At 41.8% G+C, this 25948-nt stretch overlaps 1 protein-coding gene across 1 annotated transcript in view; it reads left to right on the forward strand.

Annotated features, from left to right (window-relative positions):
* Positions 1-25612, forward strand: part of tacr1a (tachykinin receptor 1a) — a 47198-nt gene extending 21586 nt beyond the window's left edge. Inside the window, exons 2-5 of the mRNA XM_061671024.1 lie at positions 7970-8164; positions 19984-20134; positions 22070-22266; positions 25219-25612. Coding sequence (XP_061527008.1) covers positions 7970-8164; positions 19984-20134; positions 22070-22266; positions 25219-25612 — 937 coding nt within the window. The remainder of the gene's footprint in view (positions 1-7969; positions 8165-19983; positions 20135-22069; positions 22267-25218) is intronic.
* The last annotated feature ends 336 nt before the right edge of the window (positions 25613-25948 follow it).

A 25948-nucleotide genomic window follows, 5' to 3' on the forward strand; every position in this document is an offset into this window, starting at 1 on the left:
TCTGTCCGGATCGAAGCTCGAGCACCTCGTGGCCGGGCCTGCACCCCTGCGTGGGTCCCCATTCCCGTGGGCTCAGCGCCTGTGGGAGGGTCCATAGGGGTCAAGTGGAGTGTGAGCTGGGTGGTGGCCGAACGCGGGGACCTTGGCGATCCGATCCCCAACTACAGACACTGGGTCTAGGGAAGTGAATGCCGCCTCTCTGGCAGAGAAATAGCCCGAGTTGAGAAGTTTTAACTAGATATAGTCGGGCTCGCCTCCACACATGGCTTGGGCTCTCGTACCAGTCCACTTGAGAGGGGTTGGACTCTCTTCCACTCTGGAGTTGCCCACGGTGAGAGGCGCTAAACAGGTGTGGGTATACTTATTGCCTCCCGGCTCGGCGCCTGTACGTTGGGGTTCACGTTGGGGTGGACGAGAGGGTAGCCTCCTTCTGCCTTCGGGTGGGGGGACGAGTCCTTACGGTTGTTTGTGCCTATGCACCAAACAGCAGTTCAGAGTACCCACCCTTTTTAGAGTCCTTGGAGGGGATGCTGGAAAGCGCTCTCGCCGGGGACTCCATTGTTCTGCTGGGGGACTTCGTTGCTCACGTGGGCAATGACAGTGAGACCTGGAAGGGCGTGATTGGGAGGAACGGCCCCCCCGATCCGAACCCGTATGTTGTTCTGTTATTGGACTTCTGTGCTCACCAGGGATTGTCCATAATGAACACCATGTCCAAGCATAAGGGTGTACACACGTGCACTTGGCACCAGGACACCCTAGGTCACAGTTCGATGATCAACTTTGTGGTCGTGTCCTCAGACTTGCGGCCGCATGTCTTGGACACTCGGGTGAAGAGAGGTGCGGAGCGGTCAATTGATCACCACCTGGTGGTGAGTTGGCTCCGATGGTAGGGGAAGATGCCGGTCCGACCTGGTAGGCCCAAACGTATTGTGAGGGTCTGCTGGGAACGTCTGGCAGAATCCCCTGTCAGAAGGGCAGAACTTCATCCACGTCTCGGGGGAGGCGGGGGACATTGAGTCCGAGTGGACCATGTTCCCGCGCCTCCATTGCAGAGGCGGCCGACCGCATCTGTGGCCGTAAGGTAGTCGGTGCCTGTCGTGGCGACAATCCCTGAAACCGTTGGTGTGGGATGTCGTCAACCTGAGGAAGGAGGCCGACCAGGCCTTTTTGACCTGTGGGAGGCAGCTGATGGGTTCCGGCTGGCCAAACTGGTCGCTGAGGCAAAAAACTCGGACATGGGAGGAGTTCAGTGAGGTCATGGAGAACGACTTCCGGATGGCTTCGAGGCAATTCTGGTCCACCATCCGGCGTCTCAGGAGGCGGAAGCAGTGCACCATCAACACTTTGTATTGTGGGAATGGGGCACTGCTGACCTCGACTCGGGAAATTGTGAGTTAGTGGGGAGAATACTTCGAAGATCTCCTCAATTCCACCAACACGCCTTCCCATGAGGAAGCAGGGTCTGGGGTCTCTGAGGCGGGTTCTCCTATCTCTGGGGTGGATGTTACCGAGGTGGTGAAAAATCTCCTCGGCGGAAAGGCCTCAGGGGTGGATGAGATTCGCCCGGAGTTCTTAAAGGCTCTGGATGTTGTGGGGCTGTCCTGGTTGACTCGCCTTTGCAACATCGCATGTACAAGTGTGAAGCGGCTGGGATGAGAATAAGCACCTCCAAAGCTGAGAACATGGTCCTTTGTGGGAAAAGGGTGGAGTGCCCTCTCAAGGTTGGGGATGAGATCCTGCCCCAAGTGTAGGAGTTCAAATATCTTGGGGTCTTGTTCACAAGTGATGGAAGAATGGAACGAGAGCGTGGCAGGTGAATCGGTGCAGCGTCTACAACAATGCAGACTTTGTATCGGTCCGTTGTGGTAAAGAAAGAGCTAAATCGAAAGGCGAAGCTCTCTATTTACTGGTCCATCTACGTTGTTGACCTATGGTCAGGAGCTGTGGGACGTGACCGAAAGAACAAGATCCTGGATACAAGCGGCCAAAATGAGTTTCCTCCGGAGGGTTTCTCCCTTAGAGATAGGGTGAGAAGCTCGGTCATCCGGGAGGGGCTCAGAGTAGAGCTGTCGCTCCTCCGCATTGAGAGGAGTCAGATGAGGTGGCTCGGGCATCTGTTTAGGGTGCCTCCTGGACGCCTCCTCCGGGCACGTCCCACCGGGAGGAGACCATGGGGACGACGCAGGACTCACGGCTTGCCTGGGAACGCCTCAGGATCCTCCCAGAAGAGCTGGATGAAGTGGCTGGGGATAGGGAAGTCTGGGCTTCCCTGCTAAAGCTACTGCACCCGCGACCCAAACTCGGATAAGCGGAAGAAAATGGATGGATGGATGGATGGATGTCTCATAGGTGAGGTATACCAATGATAAAAATGATTGGTCTCTCCTCTTTTTAAGTGAGAGAATTTGCACCATTGGTGGCTGACTAAATAATTTTTTTGCCCCACTGTATATCAAATAATTTAGCTTCCATAAAGAAATACATTGTCAATGTATGACTGTTTTTGCATATTGAGTAAACACAATTCATTCAGTTCTATCCTGTAATTTGTCAGTGTGATAGGTGTGCAGTTATATTTCCACCCATGATGATGTGTGCTTGCAACTAACGAGAGGTGTCTCGTCAATGGAAAACCTAATAATAGAAAGTGATAACATAAACAGTGACGAATGATAACCATGAACATGACATGAAAATCAATCGACATTTTTGCTTCAATGTTAATTGAACACTTTGTTACTTTTTGAGCATGAGCCATGTCAATGCTGACTTTTTTTTTTTTTTTTTTTTTTTTTTTTTAGCAATTATCCTAGAATACAATACGTAGCCACAAATAATTAAGTTAAGCTTTACTTGCCATTATTTGATACTCTATCTAACAAAGAAAATAAGGCCATGTTCTATTTCATAACGATTATGTTCTCTGTCAACGTGCAATTTGACAGGTTCATCGCTAGCATATATTTATGAGGATGAAGTGATTCATTCTTCAGCGTGATCTTTAAGCACTTGAATCACTAACTAGACACACCAGATGGATTGTTTTATGAGCAAGATAAATGTTTCTTTCATAAATCCTTTCTGGCGAAGAGACTATTAAAATTGTTTGGATAAGGGCAGGCACTTCAAAATAGGAACGTTGTCCAAATGCTGTCTGTCTCATTCATTAATGGTCAATCAGATCAACAAGTAGATATATTCTGACTACAACTATCATATCCCATAACGTAAAAAAAGACCTACAGTGCAATTATTTTCTTATATAAATAAAATAATAATTGGTTTGCGGTGAAATTGCTGCAACGACCATGCTAATGGTTTTAGCGGACACTGTTGTGTAGAAATTTGCAGTTCTATCTTGTTATTTTCATGCCATTTGAGGGGCAACCAATCTATCTGTCATTTAGTGCCAACAATGTATGAATACCGTCTTAAAAAAAAAACACTAGGTGGCAAACATTTTTTCATGGGAAGTGGTAGAGGAGGCGCTGACGCAGTACCACAGAGTGAGAAGAATTTTACTGAGGCACAACTGCCAGCAAAGGGCAGCGATGCACTATTTTAGATTTGACAAACAGCCCTCAGAGCCTTGATTGTACGCACACAGCAGTGTTTGTGGGCTAAAAATGGCGGCGAGCACAGTCTGGAAGTCGAACAAGCTGTAGTATTCTTACACTCGAAGAGATAAAGTGCATGTATCGTATTCAGACAGATTATGAATTGCGGTAGCACAATTGTGTGTTTGTGCCAGAAGTGTGCATAACTGAGCTCTTGTATAACGAGGATCATGGTCACCATGTCAACAGCCACTAAACAACACGAAGCGTCATGACTGAGGTGAATTCTGGTGCGTTTGTGTCACTCACAGCGCATTATATAAGTAAATACATGATTTATTTTTTTGCCATTCCTAAATGTTGTTTTAGCTGGATTATACAAGGAAAACGCTTTCAGGTGTCCAAGGTGTGACAAAAAGCAAAGAAAATTAAAAAAATGTCGCATAAACGCTGCTTTTCACAAAAACCTAATTATCTCCATATTCTGAGACGTGACCAATAAATGTACAACTTACCTATGTTTCACTGCACATAACTCAAGAACGAAAAGGGTAGAGCTAGGTTTTTTTTCCTGCTGAAAGAAGAGAGTTCATCCTTTGATATGGTATGTTTGCTATTCATATAATCATAGACCACAGTATTCTGCAAGCCTTGAAAGATCGGTCAAAATACTCAGAAACAGCTGGGACGCAAGGGTCTGTCTTTTCTGAAAACGGCTGGCATTGAATTAGTTAATCTTTTTAAGATTGCTCTGTATTCTCAGTAATCCATATGCTTTCCAATGTTGTTGACCCACATAATCAGTCAACAATTTAAACATGGTTTTCTGTTTTAGTTTGATCTCCTACTTAGTCATTTTACATCTTTTTGGGTCCAAAATGATCTCAAAGCATTCTGAAACATGTTTAAAGCTCAATGTAATTCCTAATGAATGCATGGACATATGTAACGGAAAACATTATTTTGTCTCTCTCTTGGTTGTAATTGCTTTGTAGTGCTATTTATCAAGCTATCTTAGTGAGTTAGAGCCAACGGTGTGGCTAGGGGTGGCCGCGGCCACCATAAACAGAAACTCAGCCATCCCGATGGCCACCCCTCTCGTGTGTATCTTTGTCATGAATGTGAATTTTTATTCCTAAAAAGCCACAAGACACCAAGGAAAGTGGTGTGACATTCACATTTTCACTGTTAGGAGTCGCCACAGCGAGTCACTCGCATGATTTGTTTGGCACAGTTTTTATGCCGGACGCCCTTCGTGACACAGCCCACCCATTTTTATCTGGACCACATATTGAACCCGCACCATCCGCGTGAAAGGCAGCTGCATGTGCAAGACTTTCACCCAAGACACCAAGGAAGAACAGAAAAAACAAATCTACCCCTCCATTTGTTCATATCATCACATAAATCAGACCTTTACGCTCAAGCAGATACTCAGTACTCACAGTACACAAGCGACATTTTCACGAAGTATCTTTTTACTCTTTTGACACAGATTGAAGGGCCAGGGACCTCCTAAGGTTAACTCATGGTCTGAATATCTTGTGTTGTAGTGCAAGGTGTGTTTACGATTACTGTTTGTTGACTGTTGATTTTTCATTCCGCTGGGAAAAAGGCAACTAAACGTACCTGCACAGAAGTTGCAGTCGCCGGTATTGGATCTGGATTTCCAATTGTAGGCCCCTTTTCACCGGTGAAATGTAAATAGCACATATGGTCTTTAGTAACATTTTCTACTATAAATCCCTTTCGCTTACAAGCTCGTATCCAACGTTGAAATTTCTCGGGATTCCTTCCAGGCTTAGGGAGGGGAATGAAAATAACTCTGTCCATATGATCACAATCCCCATATCTCGAGTAACTGGACAGATGCCAAAGCAGCAGTGTTTTGTTACCATAATATGTCTGTTGAGGCAATATTTGGGTAGATTAGTAAGGTTCACTGATTTAACTCATACAAGCATGCTATGCACACTGTCCCGCTAAACAGTTAATCCAAAACAAATGTGGCCCCGGTGCATGCTGTGGCGGACACGCCATGAAAAGATGACACCCAGCACCACAGTCTCCGGCGAGACTTGCTCTTCCCACCGAGATAAACGACCACGGAGTGGCGAGACGTAACTTCACATACAGACGCGAAGTGAATCACCAGCCATGATCATCACAAGCAAGACGCAGACATTTGCTTTGGCATGCCAACACTAAGTGAATTACCAGCACCTGGAGCATCAAAGCGGAGACCAAAGATACCTAGTCTGCACTACAACGCTAAATGAATTACCTTCCACCACCAGCCAGCCTGGAGGATTTCAACAACAAAGGCACCCACAGGCGACAGAACGGCACTGGAGATGCAGGTTCATTAAACAGTCTTTACCGGACTTGGCTGGGAGTTAATATTTTATGAACGCCACTAGTGGCTGTATTTCTGCAAACTTGAATGTCTAATGTCAAATCTGTTGTCAACTGAACCAGATGAAATGTTTCATTCGACACCACACAAATGTCACATTGAAAATAGAAGTGTTCTCAACAACCACATAACATTTGAAACATTCGTTACAGGTATTAAAGAGGATGAACATGGGACAATGCAAAGCGGGAAAGTGGTCTTGTGATCTTAAATCCAATAATTAATATTTTATTCCACTAGTTTTAAACCACAAAATAATCCCAAAATGGAAAATTAACACTCAGAGGCGGTCCAGCTCCCCTTTTGGTCCCGAAGGTGGTGAGAAAGGAAGGGGTGGCGAGGACACATCGGACCATCCCCTACCCTGTTTGGGTGCCTGAGCTCACCCCGAGGGAACGGAAGCGGGCACAACGTGCCTGTTCCGAACGTCTTGCGAGACGAGACACCCTGGCTCCGGCCGTCCTGCCTGCGAACTTTTTGGGTTCCTTTTTTCCTTTTTCTTCTTCCTTTCTGCCAAATCCACCCTTTCCCGGTGTGGAAGCTTGACCTACCTGCCTCAAACGTGTTCAAGATACATAAGTCCAACATTGCGGTCTACTAAAAGTACAGATTAGTGCATATTTGGGTTTAAATTAATGAGAACAGGAATCCCCAGCTATACTCATTCACTACACGCTCATTCTACCAATCTCACGTCACAAGTCAGTTTCCTTTGCCAATGATCGCCTGTACTTTGTTTGTTTTGTGTTTTTCTGTGTTCTTTGCCTATAGATTCCACATGTTTGATCATTATATTTTCCATAAAATTCACGACCTGCATTGTTGTGTGTGTTTTTGGGTTCGAGGAAAGAAACCTCTGGGCGTCTAGAACTCTTATCAGATTTTCCTAAAATGTAGCAACCTTCAGATTACGAGACTGAAGTTTTCTCGTTGCTTTTCCTAAATTTTATCCTCATAAAAAGCGACGTGGTGCCCCTCTTATAGATAAAATATCTTGATTTATAACGCTGTAATTTTAAATTACGATAAACCGGAAGTAACGCAGGCGTCGCTCCAGATCATTCTTTTCTCCTAAATTAATAATGTTTTGATTTAACCCGTATACGCTACAATGCGCAGTGCGTTGTTCTAAATTTAGCATTTTTGCGTAATTGTGATCAGTGCTGTTCTTTTCAAGGGGCGTCACCAAAACATTGACCACCCCACTAAATATTTTCTGGCTGTGCCACTGGTTACAGCTGATGTTGTAGTCCCTGCTCTTATGTACTGTATCTACCTGTAACAAGCAGTATATGTGTGGAAATGATCGTCTTATTTATCTGTAACAATACCCATTAACACTTTACCTTAAATGGCAAAGTAGTCGCTCACATTCATTGCTGTGTATTTCTGTTTCACTTAGCTGTTACTTATTCACAACACTGCAGTTTCTTTGAATTCATTATTACAACTGAAGATACATTTTGTAGCGTAACCTAAAATTTCAGCTGGTCTCACAGCAGGAAAGTTTATGCGCTTGCTCTCTTTGCATCCTTTTCTTTCATCATATAAAATCATCAAGACAAAAATGCTAAGGAACTATATGCAGGACGTTATGCCGTCAAAAATATTTGGAATGGCAATATTTCAACCACAGACAATTATTCAAGTGCATGAACGTAATTATTTTTGCAACCTTTTTTTATGTGTTAACATATTACATTTAAAATTCAGTTTTATTATCTATATTTTTCAATCCTGATTGCTTGGGAATCGTGGGGCTCTACTGTCTCGGACTGCTGAAAAGTGTGAACTCCGCAATAAAGTTAACAAATATTGTTCCTTGCCCTTTTTCAGGGAAAAAAAAGGATGTTAGAGAGCAGTGCAAGATACCAAGCGACTAGGTTAGGTAAACTAAAGAAACGTTGGCATCATAAACTTTCAACCCAAATGTAGAAACACTATGGAACTTAATGCCATCTAAGCTGGGGTTTATTGTATGTTCCCATTGCAGGTACATGGCCATCATCCACCCTCTCCAGCAGCGCATGTCATCCACAGAGACCAAGGTAGTTGTAGGAGTGATCTGGGTCCTGGCTCTGCTCTTGGCCTTTCCTCAGTATTATTACTCCAACATTGACCAGCTCCCCGGCCGGGTGGTGTGCTACATTGACTGGCCCGAATACACAATATGTGACTTCAAAACAATGTAAGTATTTATATGATTATATATATATATATATATCCAGTGTATATTGAACATTTATATTTAAAATCCATATTTAGATATATATTTAATATTTAAATACATATATAGCATGGCGGCACGGTGGCCGACTGGTTAGAGCGTCAGCCTCAGAGTTCTGAGGTGCGGGTTTCAATCCCCGTCCCCACCTGTGTGGAGTTTGCATGTTCTCCCCGTGCCTGCGTGGTTTTCTCCGGGCACTCCGGTTTCCTCCCACATCCCAAAAACATGTATTAATTGGAGATTCTAAATTGCCCGTAGGCATGACTGTGAGTGCAAATGGTTGTTTGTTTGTATGTGCCATGCGATTGGCTGGCAACCAGTTCAGGGTGTACCCCGCCTCCTGCCCGATGACAGCTGGGATAGGCTCCAGCACGCCCGCGACCCTAGTGAGGAGAAGTGGCTCAGAAAATGGATGGATGGATATATAGCATTTAGATTTGAGATTTGGATTTAACTGTAAAGCTAACAAATATTGTTCTACATGTGCAAAAAAGTGACTCCAAAATTCACACCATTTTTTTTAAACACTGTTTGATGCTAAATGTGACAAAATGTTGCTATTATTTTCAGTGTGAGCCTCTTTACAAACGGCACCCCATAATATACATCCACTTTTGTGCCTATTCCTGTTCACATACCAATAAGCAATAAACGTTGAAAATGTAAACTCTTTGGCAAATGTGATTCAGCAGCTTTGCAGACTGATTTAGTGACACTACAGCTGAAAGTCAGAGTTTACGAGTCACCTTTCCTCCAAATATCATATGTCCACAGGCCGCTATAAATAGAACCAACTGGTCTCATGTCAAACCTGGTGAAATATTTAAGCCCCAACATGTGTGTCTTTTGTAGGAAAGATAAAGCAAATAAATCTGTCATTGCTCACAGAAGCACATTAATTGCATCTTACTTTGTCACCATGATCAATGTTCAAAGGGAAGCTTAGGGAAATTTATTATTGTGCAAATGTTGGTGTTAATCATGCCTGCACCCACTGTAATCATGCTGTGATTGATGAACCTCTGTAGGCTGTTATAGAAAAACAGGATAAATGCAGGGAGTTTGGAAGTGATCTATTCACAGGTTGTGGCACCCCCGTACCCTTTCCGTTTCTTTCATTTATATTTCTCTAATTCCGCTGGTCTCACCAGCCATTATACACAGGAACTTGTATCAACATGAGCCCTTTCACACAAATATCCAAATTAGAGAACACACACTTCCATGCAATGATGCGCAAAAGAAGCGTTGATCTCATTACAGCTCTGCTCATAGCAACTTCTCAGCTTGGTGTTTCTCTTGCTCTGCAGCCAGCCATTGCCTTCCTTTTCCACAGATTGTTATATTTCTCCATGGAAATATAGTTCGTAATAAATTGCATGACACCCGTTCAATTAATCATGATAGTATCACTTCCACATTTATTTATTTATTTAAAATGAAACACATTTAATGGAACACAGAATCTAAGTGAGAATGCAACAGCTGCCTAGATCATCTGCTGAAGCTTAGTAGCTGATTAGGACTGACACAGTGGAGGTCTCACATGTTCCGTTTTTGAGGCTACACCTTATGGCGCCTTTACTCTGACTACCCTGTGTTGATTGTGCTGCCAGTTAGTCGTAATTCAAGGGGACATATTATTTGTTTGAAAAAAAGGGCACATATTGCCAAAATTAAGAGAGAAAAAAGACTAACTTACGTTATTTACATTACTTATGTTAACACAATCAAAAATAAAATAACAAAGGACGTGACTATTAAACGTTTTGTGATAGTGAAAAAATGTTACCAAGATAAATAATTGGAAAATATATATATATATATCCATCCAGCCTCTGAGCCGCTTATACTCACTAGGGTCGCGGGAGTGCTGGAGCCTATCCCAGCTATCATCGGGCAGGAGGCGGGGTACACCCTGAACTGGTCGCCAGCCAATCGCAGGGCACACATAAGCAAACAACCAGTCACACTCACATTCAAACCTACGGGCAATTTAGAGACGTCAATTAACCTACCATGCATGTTTTTGGGATGTGGGAGGAAACCGGAGTGGCCGGAGAAAACCCACGCAGGCACAGGGAGAACATGCAAACTCCACACTGGCTGGGCTGGGGATTGAACCCCGGTCCTCAGAACTGTGAGGCTGACGCTCTAACCAGTCGTCCACCGTGCCGCCCGTCCCCCTCTCGGATATGGATGAGGTGGTAGGCGTTACAGAGGTCCAATTTGGTAAAGATTTGGGCTTTGCAGAGGGGTTCAAGGGACGGGTCGATCAGGGGTAGCACTGACTTATTTTTAATTGTAATCCCATTGAGTCCTCGGTAGTCGATGCATGGGCAGAGAGTGGTGTTTTTTTTCTCTACGAAGAAAAATCCAGCCCCGACCGGCGACGATGGGGGGCATATGAGGCCAGCAGCCAAGGAGTCGCGGATGTAATCCTCCTTAACCTTTTTTTCGGGACGGGAGAGATTGTAGAGTCAGCTGGTGGGAAGTGGAGCTCCCGGCAAGAGGTCTATGGAGCAATCATATGGGCGGTAGGGGGGTAGAGAGATGGCCAAGTCCTTGCTGAATACTGGGGAGAGGTCATTATATTCTTCTGGAACTTGGGAGATGTCCACTGGGGCGTAGAGCGTAGTGGGTCTTCTGAGGGTGGAACGGCAGAAAGCAGACAGTGGGAATGGCAATGAGGACTCCATCTGGTAATGGATAAACGACTCCAGGATTGTGGAGTTGGAGCCAGGGAATACCAAGAACTAAGGGGGTCTCAGGGGAAGGAATGACAAAAAGGGAATTTTTTTCACGGTGATTGCCTGAAATAAGGAGTGTGATGGGCACTGTTTGGTGGGTGACCAGGGAAATTACTTGGCCATCCAGGGCTGTGACTTTTTTCGGGGATGCAATTGGTTGGAGAGGGATTTGGAGCTGGTGAATTAGTTCTTCATGAATAAAATTATCATCGGTACCGGAATCAATAAGGGCAGTGATGGGGGTGTTATGAGCAGAAATTATAATGCAAGCGGGAACGGTCATGCGCGAGGGAGAGCTTGAGGGAACGGAGGTTTTGCTCACCTCGACGCTCTTGGGACGTGGTGAGCCTGGTCTTCCTGGTCGGAGGGGGCACGAGGAAATAAAGTGACCGGATTGACCGCAGTAGGTGCACAGCCGCTGGATGACACGACGCTGACGTTCTTGTGGATACAATCGTGTTTGACCAATTTGTATGGATACATCGGATGCAACGGGCAGTGACGAAAGTGCGGAAGACGGTGCAGACGGTTTTTATCGTATTATGTAGTTTGAGAGATGTTTATGGATTATGTGGTATATTTTATGAGAATGATATGGTTTGGGTGGAAGGGTGGACGACTGGTTAGCACATCTGCCTCACGGTTCTGAGGACCCGGGTTCACTTCTGGCCTCGCCTGTGTGGAGTTTGCATGTTCTCCCTGTGCCTGTGTGGGTGTATATTACAACAAATTATAACTATTAACTCTAAATTTAATTCAAAAACGTTTGGCGACTGGTTAGCACATCTGCCTCTCAGTTCTAAGGACAAATCCTGGCCCCACCTGTGTGGAGAGTTGTAGCTCATCTCCCAGATGCGTCTGAATGTGGTGTTTTTTGAAGCTATGACTCCCGCCTCATTCCAGTCTTTCTGGAAGCCCACCGTCATCTCTTTTGCTGGTGCATCTTCTCCTGACACTAACCCTGTCCTTCCACTAGACTTTCCCTTGATATACTTGGACACAGCGCTCTGTGAACAGCCAGCCTGCTTAGCTATGAACTTTTGTGGCTTATCCATCCTACGGATGGTATCAATTATAGTCTTCTGGCCAGTTGTTAAGTCTGCCGTCTTCCCCATATTCAGAATCAGAATCAGAATGATCTTTATTTTGCCAAATATGTCCAAAAAAACACACAAGGAATTATTGAACCCAACTGAGACAATTGAACCAAACTGAAGAAATTTAATGACACCTGGGGAAACCTGTGCAGGTGCTTTGAGTTTAGTAGATGATTAGTGTGTGACACTCAGTTTAAAACATTTATGGGCTGATTTAAATTTAAATTTGGGCTGATTTCTTCACAGTATTTAAATTTTTTGAATTCCTGATTTTGTGGGTTTTATGAGCTGGAAGCCCAAATTATGTAAAAAATAAACAAATAAATTCTTGAAATTCTTGAAATTGTGGGCCCTGAATCCCGTGAGAAGCCGGCGGGGTTTCTGGGTGTTGTTTTCGGCCTTGCCGCTTCCGCTTTTTACTCTGGACTGTAAAAAAGTGATTACCATACTAAACTGAAATGTTCAACTTGGTAGAAAATGGGTTTATGAGAGGAAATTAGCAGCTTCTACATATGTATGGCTATTACCACTGTGGTATATCTTTTTATTTTCTTCCAGAATTCAGGTGATGAATGACACCATTGAATGAAATCAAACACAATTCTGAAGTGACTACAGAGCATGCTTGTGTACGTTAGCGTGACACGAAATGGTCCCTTGTTGAATTGTTGCATTGACTTGCTCCAAAGTGGTTGACTCCTTATATCCCCTTAATGCTGCCATTATACCTGCTTTGAACCTCCTTTAAGACCAAAGAAAAACAAGAACACCTCACAAAGTAAATCAATGTCATGTTGAGTTTGTACAGCAAATGCACAAACTGTATACTGTGAAGTAGGCACGCCAATAAAATCATAGCTTGAGCACCTCGTTCTCTGTGATTTATCCCCTTTAAATTGGGCTTTCTGCAACATCAGGAATTCAGCAGAGAGTGGGGTGTCCTGTTTTATTTGTCCCTTCTATTTTTGAGCAGCTGCCTCTCCTTCCAATTCACCCGCTCATTAATCATGCAAACAGATACACTCACACATGTTTAAATAGACATCTATGCATATTAATCATGCATATAAATGTTTCCCCACATTACCAATCATTTATTGTAATAACTGGACTAGTAAGGAGACAACATACAACATAAAGTTAACCGCAAGCTAATTCTCCGAGCATATTTGTCCATATTCCAAAATATACTGCACTTGTTGCCAACATTTGAAGCATGCTTTCATGTTTGGACGAGAGACAAAGTAGCAGCCCCGCTGTGTATAATTTTTCAGTGGCTGTGTGGTATGCGGTGACCAAGCTTTTATTGATTCAGAATGTGTGACAGTACAACAACGTAGTGCAGCTTTTCTGCCATGAAGCCTCACCCATCAGTCAAAGTAGGGAATGTGATACCGCCCCCCCAAGGAGACGACTCTCTCATTCTCTTTGTACAAGCTCATACTTCAACCAATCTTGCTTCAAAATAGTTGGCAGTCCTGATATTTATAGAAATTGTGCTTTTCGGTGCTGCAATATGGCTTGTGGAACTTACGTGCACCCTGTGGAACATTTTTTAGGGCATATTCTGCGCTTATGTAAGAAAATGTGCTGCGCCCATTTCTGAAAGCGCACATTCTTCCGTCCATTTAATTCAGTCATATGTGCACCTTCCCACCAGTTACGCACGCTGAGTGGAGAAACCCTTAAATGTGGGCGTCCCCTGTCAAATCTAGTCTAGCATTCTCCCAAAGACTTAAGCACGTTCCCGCTTTTGCATTCCAGAGGCTGTTCTAAGTCTCGCGTAGGTGAATCATCATATGGCACTTCAAGTTTGGAGGCATTTACAATAGTGTATGACATACTACGTGAAAGCCAGAGGACGACAAAAAAGCATGAGAATACAGTATTTATTGTTTTATTCAAGGATTCAAGTTCTGTAACTGTCATACCAACACACATTTACACATGTTATGGCATGAAATTTGATACCCACGGTCCCAGGGTGCCCCAGTAAGTCGCAAGATAGATAGATAGAATAGAATAAGAAATAAGATCAAATAAAGACCAGACAAAAAAAGTAAAATACTTATTTGCAGTTGTGAATGTTTGCAAAGATGTAAATGCAGCAGGGGCTTGCATTTCACAGGTTAGTGGAGGGTTAAAAGGAGCGTGCACTTCACAAAGTAATGTACATACTGTATACATCAATTCCAAAATTACATCCCAAGCTTCTAAGTGAGTCATCTTCAGCAATGATTACAGTGACAACATCCACCGAGTGAGATCTTAGGAGAATTGCACCTAGCAGTGTTAATTCAGCTTTTGGCTCAGACACATGTTGGCAATGCTTGTTTCAAAAGTCCTCCCACTTGTATCTGACGCCACTTGGTGTTGGTGGTGATGTTTTATAAAAGGGAGCAAATTCACTATCCAAGCCGTTTCAACATTAAAATGAGAAAAATAGAATTAGGTCTGTCAGTCTGTTCAGTGAGAGGCAGAGAGGCTACCTTTTTACTCGCGAAATAGTTTGTATGTGGCCTGAGATTGAACCCCTCTTGCCCAAAGTTAGCTAAGATGAGGATCGAACTCACTCGTGACCCGGACGAGGACAAACAGTATTAAGAATGGATGGATGGATCGCTTGTGTAGTCATTCAACTAAATGTTACACAAGAATTATATTCTTTACCTCAGAGACTCAATAAAAAGCCTGTGTCACTTTCCTGGAAGAGATTTTAATTTATAAATTTTCTTTTAAAAGATTTAAAGCAAAGCAAATTTATTTATATAGCGCATTTCATACACAAGGTAACTCAATGTGCTTTACATGATTAAAAGCATTTCAAAACAAAGAAAAAACTGCTTATAAACATTTAAAACAAAGGAAAAAGTATAATTAAAACAGCATACAATGCAAAAAATATTTAAGAGTGGAAATGCTCTAAAAAGCATTTTTAACCTGGACTTAAAAACATTCACACTTGCGTCTGATGTCACTTCTGTTGGCAATTTATTCCATTTGTGTGCAGCATAATAGCTAATTGTTGCTTCACCATTTTTGCTTTGGCCTTTGTGCCCCACTATTTAACCTGAGTCTGTCGATCTCAGAGCCATACTGGGTTTATTTTCCATTAGCATTTCTTTCATGTATTCAGGATCTTAACCATTTAGTGTTTTATAGACCAGTAGCAGAAAATCAATTCTAAAGCTGACTGGAAGCCAGTGTAAAGACTTTAGAATTGGAGTAATATATTCTGACCTCTTTGTTCTGGTCAGAACCCGAGCTGCAGCATTCTGAATGAGCTGCAGCTGTTTTATGTTCTTTTTGGGGAGTCCAGTCAGAAGACCATTACAATAGTCAAGTCTACTTGAGATAAAAGTATTGATGAGCTTCTCCAGTGGCCTCATGTACAAAGACTTGCGTGGATTTCCTACTGAAACATGGCGTCCGCTCAAATCCAGAAAACGTCGTACGCACAAAAATATCCAGATGTATGAATCTGTGTGTACGCATGAATCCAAGCACATTTCCTTTGTGCATCACATTTCCTTTGTGTCAAGGGCGTGCAAAATCCTCTCGGACCGTCTGCACCCCGGTCACCAGCTCTTCCAGCTCCTTCCCTCAGGTAGGCGCTACCGATCAACGCAAACTAGAACTAGTAGACATTCCAACAGCTTCTTCCCTCTTGCGATCAACTTCTTAAACACCTAACCTATAATTCCATTACAACAAGCTGGAAATTTTTTGACTTGAGTTCGTTGCCACATTTCTGTGGGGCCAATTACGTATTACTCGTGCACTCACTGTAGTTGTCTCGCCATGCTGCACTATTTGCATATTCTGGCCACTCATGCCAGAGTAGCATCTGCTCCATTTGCACACTGATTGAGGAGTATCTGTAACATTTGCACAACCAACATTGTCCCAGATGATCGCAGTACTCGTCACTTTAAACCGGATACACTCCTTGAAGTCTCAGCGCCCTTTGCACAATGGTCATTGCACCGGACTATTGCAATATTAGTCGTTCGAACTGCTCTAAGTGCTAGAGGACTCTGCATCTTTTTGCACAATTGTTTTTTGTCAATGTCTTTATGTCCCCAAAGTGTTCTGTAAATTGACTGTCTGTTGTACTAGAGCGGCTCCAACTACCGAAGACAAATTCCTTGTGTGTTTTGGACATACTTGGCAAATAAAGATGATTCTGATTCTGATTCTGATTCTGATCCCAATCAACGTGGAAATGAGCGCACATGTTGGAGGAGCCGGCCCTCCTTGTACCACGCCCACATTTAAATCTGCAAATCATATTCAAATGAACCCTGCGCCTGAGATCCTGAAGCTAATGAAGAAAAAAAAAATTCTGAATGTGAAGTTGCTCAATGTGGAGGTGCGCAAGAAAATCCTCTTTGGCACACTGTCCTGCGGTGTTAACAACAAGCGAAGGGGAGCGATTGGGACAGCATGATGCGGCTGTCAACGCTGTGGGATCGGAACAGCGCACACACACTGAACTAAAAAAGAAGTGCAGACATTCAGGTGGATGTGAAGCGGAGGACAGCTGCCCACTGCCAAAGTCTGCCCAAAACAAGCGGAGGAACCGACGCGGAGGGCCTCACCACATTTGAGGAGAGAGTCGCTGCAATCATGGGTGACACTGCTCTCTCAGGGGTGGTGAGGGCACGTGGCTGAATCTGATCGCCACAGAAGGTAAGTATTTTTATAACTCACAACAAATGTGTTCATAGTAACCTACACTCAGCCCTATGAGAGAAAGGTTCATGCATAAATGTATGTATGGTATTTGTAATAAACCTTTTGAATTCAAATAGAAGCACATATCAAAGAGGATATCAAAAACTGTGACTCCTGTTTGATTACTCAATTTATTATTTTAATACACAGGAGAGAACACGCAGTCGCAGCCACGTGTTACATGTTCGGGGTATACGTCCACCGTCCCCACAGACGTGGAGGATTCCTCCAACATCCCTCACTGAAAAAAAGACTAATTTGATTTTCCTTAACTTGAACATGTACATCGGTTGCACATGATTAAAATGTGTTACAATGACATAATTTACCCCTTCTCTAAAAAAAATTTAAAATGGCACACACGCAAACGCGGAGGTTTCGTCCACCGTTCCTTTGCGTCTCCTCCGGCATCCCCAGCGTCTCCAACGCAATTACACTCCAACAACCAGCTGCTGGCCGTCTTCTCACCCGTGCTGTGCTGGAGTCAGGAGGAGATTGTGAGGGCAATAGGCAGCATAAATGATCACCTTGGCGTCCTCACAAATATCTGTGATTCATTAAATACGCTGGTCAACAAGTGAATTCCAAGTCCTTGCTTCTTTTACATTGTCGAAATCAATTGTTGTCGGGCATGAATTGTTCATCAGTCCTAACTGTTCATGTCTCTGATGTGCAGATTTATTATAACAGTTTCTCAGTATCCCCTCTAAGTGTTGCCAAAGCACCAATAGCTGCAGAAACGTGCTTACGCCAGCCATGCAGTTGGCGTGAGGCACCGCACATTTCCACGGTCATGTCACTCTTGATACATCTGAACTTTGCCGTGAAAAAGAACGTACACCACGTTTTTGTGCGTACGCACCTTTTGTGCATGAGGCCCCTGGTCCGCTTGACACACACAAGCATTCACTCTGGATATGTTCTTCAGACGGTCGAAGGCAGTTTTAGTTATTGATTTGATATAACTGTTGAAAGTCAGGTCAGAATCTATCACAACATCAAGTTTTCGGACTTGACCTTTTGTTTTTAAAGAAAGTGACTCCAGGTATTTACTAACAGCAATCCTCTTTTATTTATTGCCAAAAACAATTATCTCAGTTTTGTTGTGGTTTAATTGAAGAAGATTTTGGCTCATCCAGTTATTTATCTGTTTTAGACAGTGACACAACACCTCAATTGAACTGTAGTCATCTGGAGACACTGCTAGATATAACTGTTTCATCTGCATAGCTATAATAGTCAAAATTACATTTCTGAAGAATTTGACCCAAGGGTAGCATATACAGGCTAAACAGGAGGGGTCCAAGAACTGACCTTTGAGGGAGCCCGTAGGTCATTGCCATTCAATGAGAGTCCAGAGATTGAAATTGAGATTGAGATTGAAATGCAGGCCCCCCACTTTAGATTTTCCATTTGTTTATTCCATAAACATTCAATATTAATGCAAATAGCGACTGCCTTTTATGCTGTTACCGTAATCATTTTGCTGGGTTGTACACACAGATTAAGTCCACTGAGCTCCATATTTGAGCTTCTCAACAGTTCTCCTTTTATTTGGTAACCTTACCTCTTGCAGTGTAACTTTATGTCTGCGTGCATGGTCAATTTCACCCTGACGAAAGCCACTGGGAATTTCAGTGGATTTAACATAATTGTACTCAATAGCAATAGAAATGGCCTGTGAGGCTCTTCCACAGCATTCGCTGAGGAGCAAACAGATTGTGTCTCTCTGTGCTCTGTGTGTTTTATTTTCTAATTTTTGCATAGCAAAAATGTACACACATACAGATTTATACACGACGCTGCATAATCAGACATGTCCATTTACCAAGGTTAACATGATTAAAAAGGGGGAAAAAACGTGTCTATGATAAATTATGCATGAAAAATTTGCTAATCACTGAAACTGTCACATTTGATTACATTGTAAAGGGTTTAAAATCAATGGACATTTACTGGAGGAGAGGTTGAAATGATACCGCAATGTTTATTGTATTCATGAGCTTGTAAAATAATAAAAAACCCTAAATTTAAAGAAGAAACAAGAAGTAAAGGAATTATATTAGTCCCTAAAGAGGACATTCAAATGGGCAAAGATGCAAAACATATCGTACCTACACCTACATACCGTATCCTGTAGAAAAGCAATGCTGTGCAGAAATCTTGGGCCACCATTAGATTTTGTGTTTTTGCAATGTTATAAAGAACATATGACTAAAATGTCACTCACTAAAAACATTTGCGGGTTGTCGTATTTGTAAGTTTGCAGGCTAATTCCAGGTTGATGGAAGACGTGGTGCCGTGACGATTCTGGGGTGTGGGGCGTTCCATTGATGCCGTAGTGACTCTGACAAAGTCTGCTGACATACCCGTCAGTGAAGTTTAGTTTCCATTAACCAAAATGTTTTTGCAGGGGCAGGCCTTAATCGCTCTCTGTGATAGCATGTCTCCCAAAGCATTTTAAGGCAAACCTGTAGGAAGGGCCACAATATAAAAATATGGATTTGTAGTACAAATCAGTCCAATGCTCAACTGCTTACCCTTATGTTTCTGCCTGTCTTTTCTGTCTTGCTTTGCATCACATATGGTGTATCATGCCCGTTGGATGAGATGGGTTTTAGCTTCAAATAATAAAGAAATAAAATAGCTATGTTTTATTTTTCTTGTGTTGTAGAGATAGGACATTACACTCAAGCACAGTAATAAAACTTGTATACTGCAAGACAAGTAATGCATGTTGGATTTTTTTCGGTTTTAACCAGTATTGACACAAACAATATACAGGATAAACATTCAGACAAAAAAACTAAATAAAAAAATTGTCTCTCCCCAAAAAAGCAGTCCTTTTTATTTTCCACAACAACTCCTTCTGAGGTGGGTCTCAAGCCTGCTACATGCAGTCTTAAAAGAATTCTTGAGCTTCTACAGCCCCACATGCATCCTTCAATTGCGTCCATTGTCACTGAATTGGTTTTATGATGCACATTTTGCTTGTCACTAAAGGCCAAGCTTATTGAGTTACCCTTCTGACTACCTCCACTTAAAGCTGCTGGCTAACTGGTGTTCTTCCATTTATAAAAAATGATCTTCCCCGCTGCACCGTTTAATGTCATTCAGCGAGAAGCAGCGTGCTGCAGTGATGATGAATTTATATTTGAAGGCTCCTTGATTAATTAAGATTGGCTGTGTTCCATAGGTATTATGTGTGTGTGGCCATCCTGATCTACTTCCTTCCTTTGTTGGTGATGGGCTGTGCTTATCTAGTGGTGGGACTAACCCTCTGGGCCAGTGAAATCCCAGGAGACTCTTCCGATCGCTATAAGGAGCAACTGACTGCCAAACGCAAGGTACACCCACAACCGTTTATTCTATTTTATTTGACAATCTCTAATTAAAGATTCTTATATGTCTTGATTTCATGTCATCCATAATGGCTTCATCAACAATAAACTACACTGATAGACCTTGGTGGAGCCAAGTATAGCAGCTTCATTTTTCAATTGACAGCACGTAATGTGCAGAAAAGTACACAATACCGTATAATATGCTATTAATTTCCAATTTCATTGCCCTGGCAATACTTATCATGAATAATTAATTGAGTTGGTCCCGTTGTGCATGGTTTATTAAGTTGACATGTTTGTTTTCTTCCTGCAGCTCTGTGATATTTAAAGGGCTGACAGATTTAATTAATGTATACATTATAATTGTGAATGTATTCAATTATGGGGACTTAAACACTCAATGTAAAACAGATTTACACGAGAGATCTGTGTATATCTGATGTGCTTTTAAATTCTTGTCAAGTCAGATAGATAGATAGATAGATAGATAGATAGATAGATAGATAGATAGATAGATAGATAGATAGATAGATAGATAGATAGATAGATAGATAGAATGGAGGTGGAACGGTGGACGACTGATTAGTACGTCTGCCTCACAGTTCGGAGGACCCTGGTTCAAATCTGGTCTCGCCTGTGTGGAGTTTGGATTTTCTTCCCATACACTTCACGCTTAGAAAGTACATCTGTGACAAAATTGAGATAAGATCATTATTTTCAGTATAATTCATACTTTATATTATATTTTTGTTGGGTGGTTGAGCATGAAGTTTTTCTAAAGTAAATAGGTGCCTTGGCTCAACAAAGGTCTACAGATGATAATATTATGTGAATGAGCTCAGCTCATGCATAAAGTTCACTCTATCAACTTCATCTTTAGGTTACTAGCTGCATAGATATATACTTCCAGTCAGGTCCATAAATATTGGGGCATGGACACAATTCTCATCTTATTGGGTCTAAACACCACCACAATGCAATTGAAATGAAACAAACAGGATGTGCTTTAACTGCAGACTTTCAACTTTAATTGGAGGGTATTTACATCCAAATGAGGTCAACGGTGTAGGAATTACAACAGTTTGTGTTTATGCAACCAACTTTTTAAAAGCTAGCTCGCTACATGCTAGCATTGCATAGGTTTCTGTGGTAATCAAACCCCCTAACCAACATAGCGATTCTCAGCAAGTTGTCATTCCAAGCTGATTTTTTTGCTTTGAAATACCAGCACTATATGGTGGCAGTGAAGTCGATTCAACTCACTTCACAATAAGCAACAGTTTTGCAAATAGTGAACAATTAATCAGAAAGGAGCCTTCAAGCTGTTTAATGCCACTCAAAGTTAAAGTTTACTGTCAAACGAAACTTAAAGAGAATTACACATTGTGTGTTTAAACCAATCCTAAAACATTACCTTGAAGAATGGCCCGCTAGCTTAATGCTAACATATAATCGTAAACGTCGTTGTCATACAAACAGGATCGGATATTTGAACACAAATGGGTGGAGCAACAGAGGTAAATAGATAATGTAACAATACTCACAGGCATATATTCTTTATCCTCTGCAAAAAAAAAATACTAATATAACAGCACCATACAGAGTCGGTCAGAGTAGTCGTAGAATAACTATTCTTTGTTTGTGTCTGCATAACTGTATTATGGAACGGCTGGAACGGATTAATGGCATTTCCCTTCATTGCAATAGGGAATGATGATTTGAGATGTGAGCCTTTTGAGTTACGAGCATGCCATCACTTTATACACAGACACACACACTTAGTTCTTTTGCTTCCTATCTTGTTGGAGCGTTTGGGGAAAATTATTTTCTGGTCCAGTATGACTGTTCCCTAGAACATAAAGCATTGTGAAGTCCATTTAAGTCATTTTTGGTGAATTTTGGTGTGGAGGAACATGTGAGCCCTAATCTGTGTTGCAGGTGGTGAAGATGATGATTGTGGTGGTGTGTACATTTGCTATCTGCTGGCTGCCCTTCCATGTCTACTTCCTGCTGCACCAGTTTTTTCCCGACATGTTTGAGGAAACATTCATCCAGCAAGTGTATTTGGGCATCATGTGGTTGGCCATGAGTTCCACCATGTACAACCCGATCATCTACTGCTGCCTTAATGACAGGTAAGCATGTGCATTCTAAACTCATACCACATTTAGATGGTTTGTTAATTATTGGAAGAGCTCAGATGAGTGGATTAGCAAGTAGGACGTACTGTATGTACAGGACTGTATATGGATTAGCACATTTCCTTGCATCTCCAAAATCACTACTTTTCAGAAAAGTAAAAAAGGACATCTTGCTTGAGTTACCAAACACCACTATCATGGCTGCGTAAACACACAAATGAGTTGAACCCCAACGCAAACACCACAAACTGAGCAGGTATAACAGATCTTATTAAATAGAACATGCATATGCAAGCGTGATAATGCAAACAACAAAAAGCACTGTGACAAAAGACTGACGTGAAAAACCAAAATTAACCTGAACAAACTAAAAGAGGTGGACAGAGTGCCACAGGAGGAAGCTGCTGTAAGAGAGCAAAAACAAACTCAAAAGCCTACACAAGGCTGATAACAGAAAACACAGTAGTACTTACTGGTGATGCCCTGAAATTTTGGCGGTCGGAATGTTTCCGGCGAAATAAGCCTGTTACGTTTGCGTGTACAGAATTTTTAACCCCAAAGCAGACCGAACACAGTAATAAGAGCCAATAAACAATTTCTTTCTAAGCAAGGCTAATACAAAAATGAAAATTACATAGCAAAAGGCTGATGTGAAATACAATAAAGGAAAAAAAGATAATATTAGGACTAAGGAAAGCCAGAAATATTTACAAGGGGAAACAAGTGCGAGATGAAATGTGGACGCAAAACACACGATCGAACAGGCAATGACTACGAGCAACAATTTTCCAGCAACTAGCTCCCATCTTTCCAGTGCTTAAGAACCTAACTAATCGTTACCGTGGTGACGACAACAAGAGACAACATTTGAATTAATAATTTACTGTAGATAATCCAAGGAGCTACATACCTCCTGATTAGTTGCCAGCCTTATTTTCTCGTTGGCAATCCTTTTAATAGCTCCCGCTCACTTGAAAGACAGTGTTCTTCACTTTAAAATAGTAGAATAAACCCAGTAGTCTAAAAAGCCCAACGTGCTCGCACTCTTAGATTGACTCTCACACCGTGACAAAATAGCGTGATGCCTGCCAAATGGATTTTGTTTGACAAAAGAAGACAGATGGTGCGTGTTAGATTCAATCAATCCTCTAACATTGTCTTCCACCTGTTAATTGTATCTGTGTTGTCAGAAAAATTAGAGTTCACACTTAGTTGTTTTTGCTTCTAAAATTAATGTAGTGTGAAATTATTTGAAAATATGTGGGTGTATTGACGCAAGCTGAGGTTTAGTCATTCTTCGTAAGGCACTGAGCGACTTTTGTCTCTGCCAGCTCAGATAATTAAAACAAATGTGACCGATGATGGTTCGCTCATTCCATCTTCCATCCATAGTCTTCTCTCGTTTGTCCACGATGAACATTTTAGTTTTCACTTCATTCACTTCTCTCTCCTCTGCTTGTGATTTCACCCTGCCTCACCAGATTTTTTCAATTCGGGTGCTCAGTCCTTTCTGTTGTCACTACTCTTATTTTTACTCTGGAATCGTTTTAGATGTTATCCTCATTAAGTGTTGCAAAAATACTGTCTCAATGAAGTTCACTTACACAAATGTTTAATTCGAATACAGTTCAGTTAAACAAAGGCATCTATCGCTCAAGCTATCGCAGTACAATTCTATTAAGCAAATGGAGATATTAAAATGGTTGCTGGTGTGGAAAATACAGCCATTTTGTATGACTGTGACCGATGACATATGATTGTGAGTATTATGATTGGGGGAAATACAGTATATACTGATAAAATGCTGTTGAATGAGAATCAATATGTTATTCCTGCCTGAGAGATTGAACACGAGCTTTTTTAATGATTATAGAATTAGAATTGCTTCATTTATGTGAGACTTAAGTGTATTATCTGTATTCATTTTTGGGTGAGTACTGTATATGAAACACATACATATACATAGAGTATATACCTGTACATATTCCCTCCTGTTGTGGTATTGACAGTTGGTGGTGTGATTTCACTTAAGTATTTAGAATTGTAAAATGATAGAATAAATATGAATGACCTTTTGAAACTAAATAGTTCCCAAATCTGCACCGTTCATATATGTATATATATATATATATCTATATATATATATATAGATAGATATAGATATATATATATATATGTGTGTGTGTGTGTTGATATGTACAGCATTGGTTATACCTAAATACGTAATACAAAGTCTCAATAATTAGCTAAATACACTTATAAATGCTCAACATAATGTTGCACAGGCATATCATATGCAAGTGATGTCTCCTTTTAAGATTTGTGAGAATGGCAAACTGGAATATTCTGTAAAGGAGTCCAAAAAGCTTAGAAAAAGCAAAACACACAGTTGATCGTTCAATGCTGTCTAAAAATGAGGCCTATCTGACACCTCTTGAGATTTTGTCATGCATTATGACATCCCAATGACAAAAATTTGAAAAACAAATCACTGAAGTGATATGGGGGAGGGCGTGTTGTCCAAATAAAAGACAAATAAGCTTTAGAGCCTTTGAGAGTTGTCCTAAGAAATAATTAACTATAGTATCATTTTCACCAACATTAAAATATTTTAAAAAATAATAAATAACATTAGTAATTGCTTTCTCAGATTTTTATCAGGTACAGTCCAACATTTGTATTAGAGATCTTTTGTATATAGTCGCTTGAAAAACTTTAAAGAAAAAAAAAAGGGATTTCACTAATTGTCAGCAATCAGCAGAGAGTGAAGTAATTCCGAGTTTGCCAGGGCTGTAAAGGGAATTGAAAAAGGAAGTAAAAATAAATTTGATGTTTTGTTAACCATTAACAGTCGTACCTTTGGACTGTCAATCCAGCTATCGTCTATTACGGTTGTGGCTGTGTGTATGTTTGCATAACCAAATTAAATATGTACTTCCCCTACAGGTTCCGTGCAGGTTTTAAACAAGCTTTCCGCTGCTGCCCTTGTGTCCCTCAAAACTCATACGAAGGCCTCGAACTCAAGTCTACTCGCTACTTTCAAACTCAGACGAGCATTTACAAGGCAAGCCGGATGGAGACCACCGTGTCAACTGTAGTCCAGGCAGGGGATGAAATGGAGCAGTCTAAGGCCAAAGCTACGGTCGATCCTGGGCCTGTTGGAGCGGTTGTTGGGGAGGGACAACAAAACTTTTCAGTGGAACTCACTTCAAATGGTTCTTCGTCTCGCCGCGTCTCCAAAACCGTGTCCGAAGCGTCTCATTTCTTCTCGCGCAACAACCTCCAAGAGCAGATGTTAAACACAAGCAGCTTTCTGTCAGACAGCCAGGAGAGAATCTGAGTCACTAACTGACGAAACTTGTGTTGACCTGCATGTAAAAAAGATGGCATTAATGTACAAGTGACTGTGAACAATTTGACTTACACTGGAACATTATTTGCATGTGAGAATTCCTATTCACTGAGCACGGTCCTTCCTAATCCAGAATTCTCTTGTGCAGAGGACAACATGAGTGCATTCCACTTTGAAATTTGTACACTGAAGCCGACGCAGTGCTTCAATTTTTCACAGCTTCTGCTTGTCACACCAGCCTTCGGTCATTACACATGGAAGATTCTGACATTTTCAATCCCACTATCTTTAGCACTTAACACAGTCTATTTTGCCAGTTAGAGA

The sequence above is a fragment of the Phycodurus eques genome, chromosome 3 (genome assembly GCF_024500275.1).
Source record: "Phycodurus eques isolate BA_2022a chromosome 3, UOR_Pequ_1.1, whole genome shotgun sequence".
NCBI lineage: Eukaryota > Metazoa > Chordata > Actinopteri > Syngnathiformes > Syngnathidae > Phycodurus > Phycodurus eques.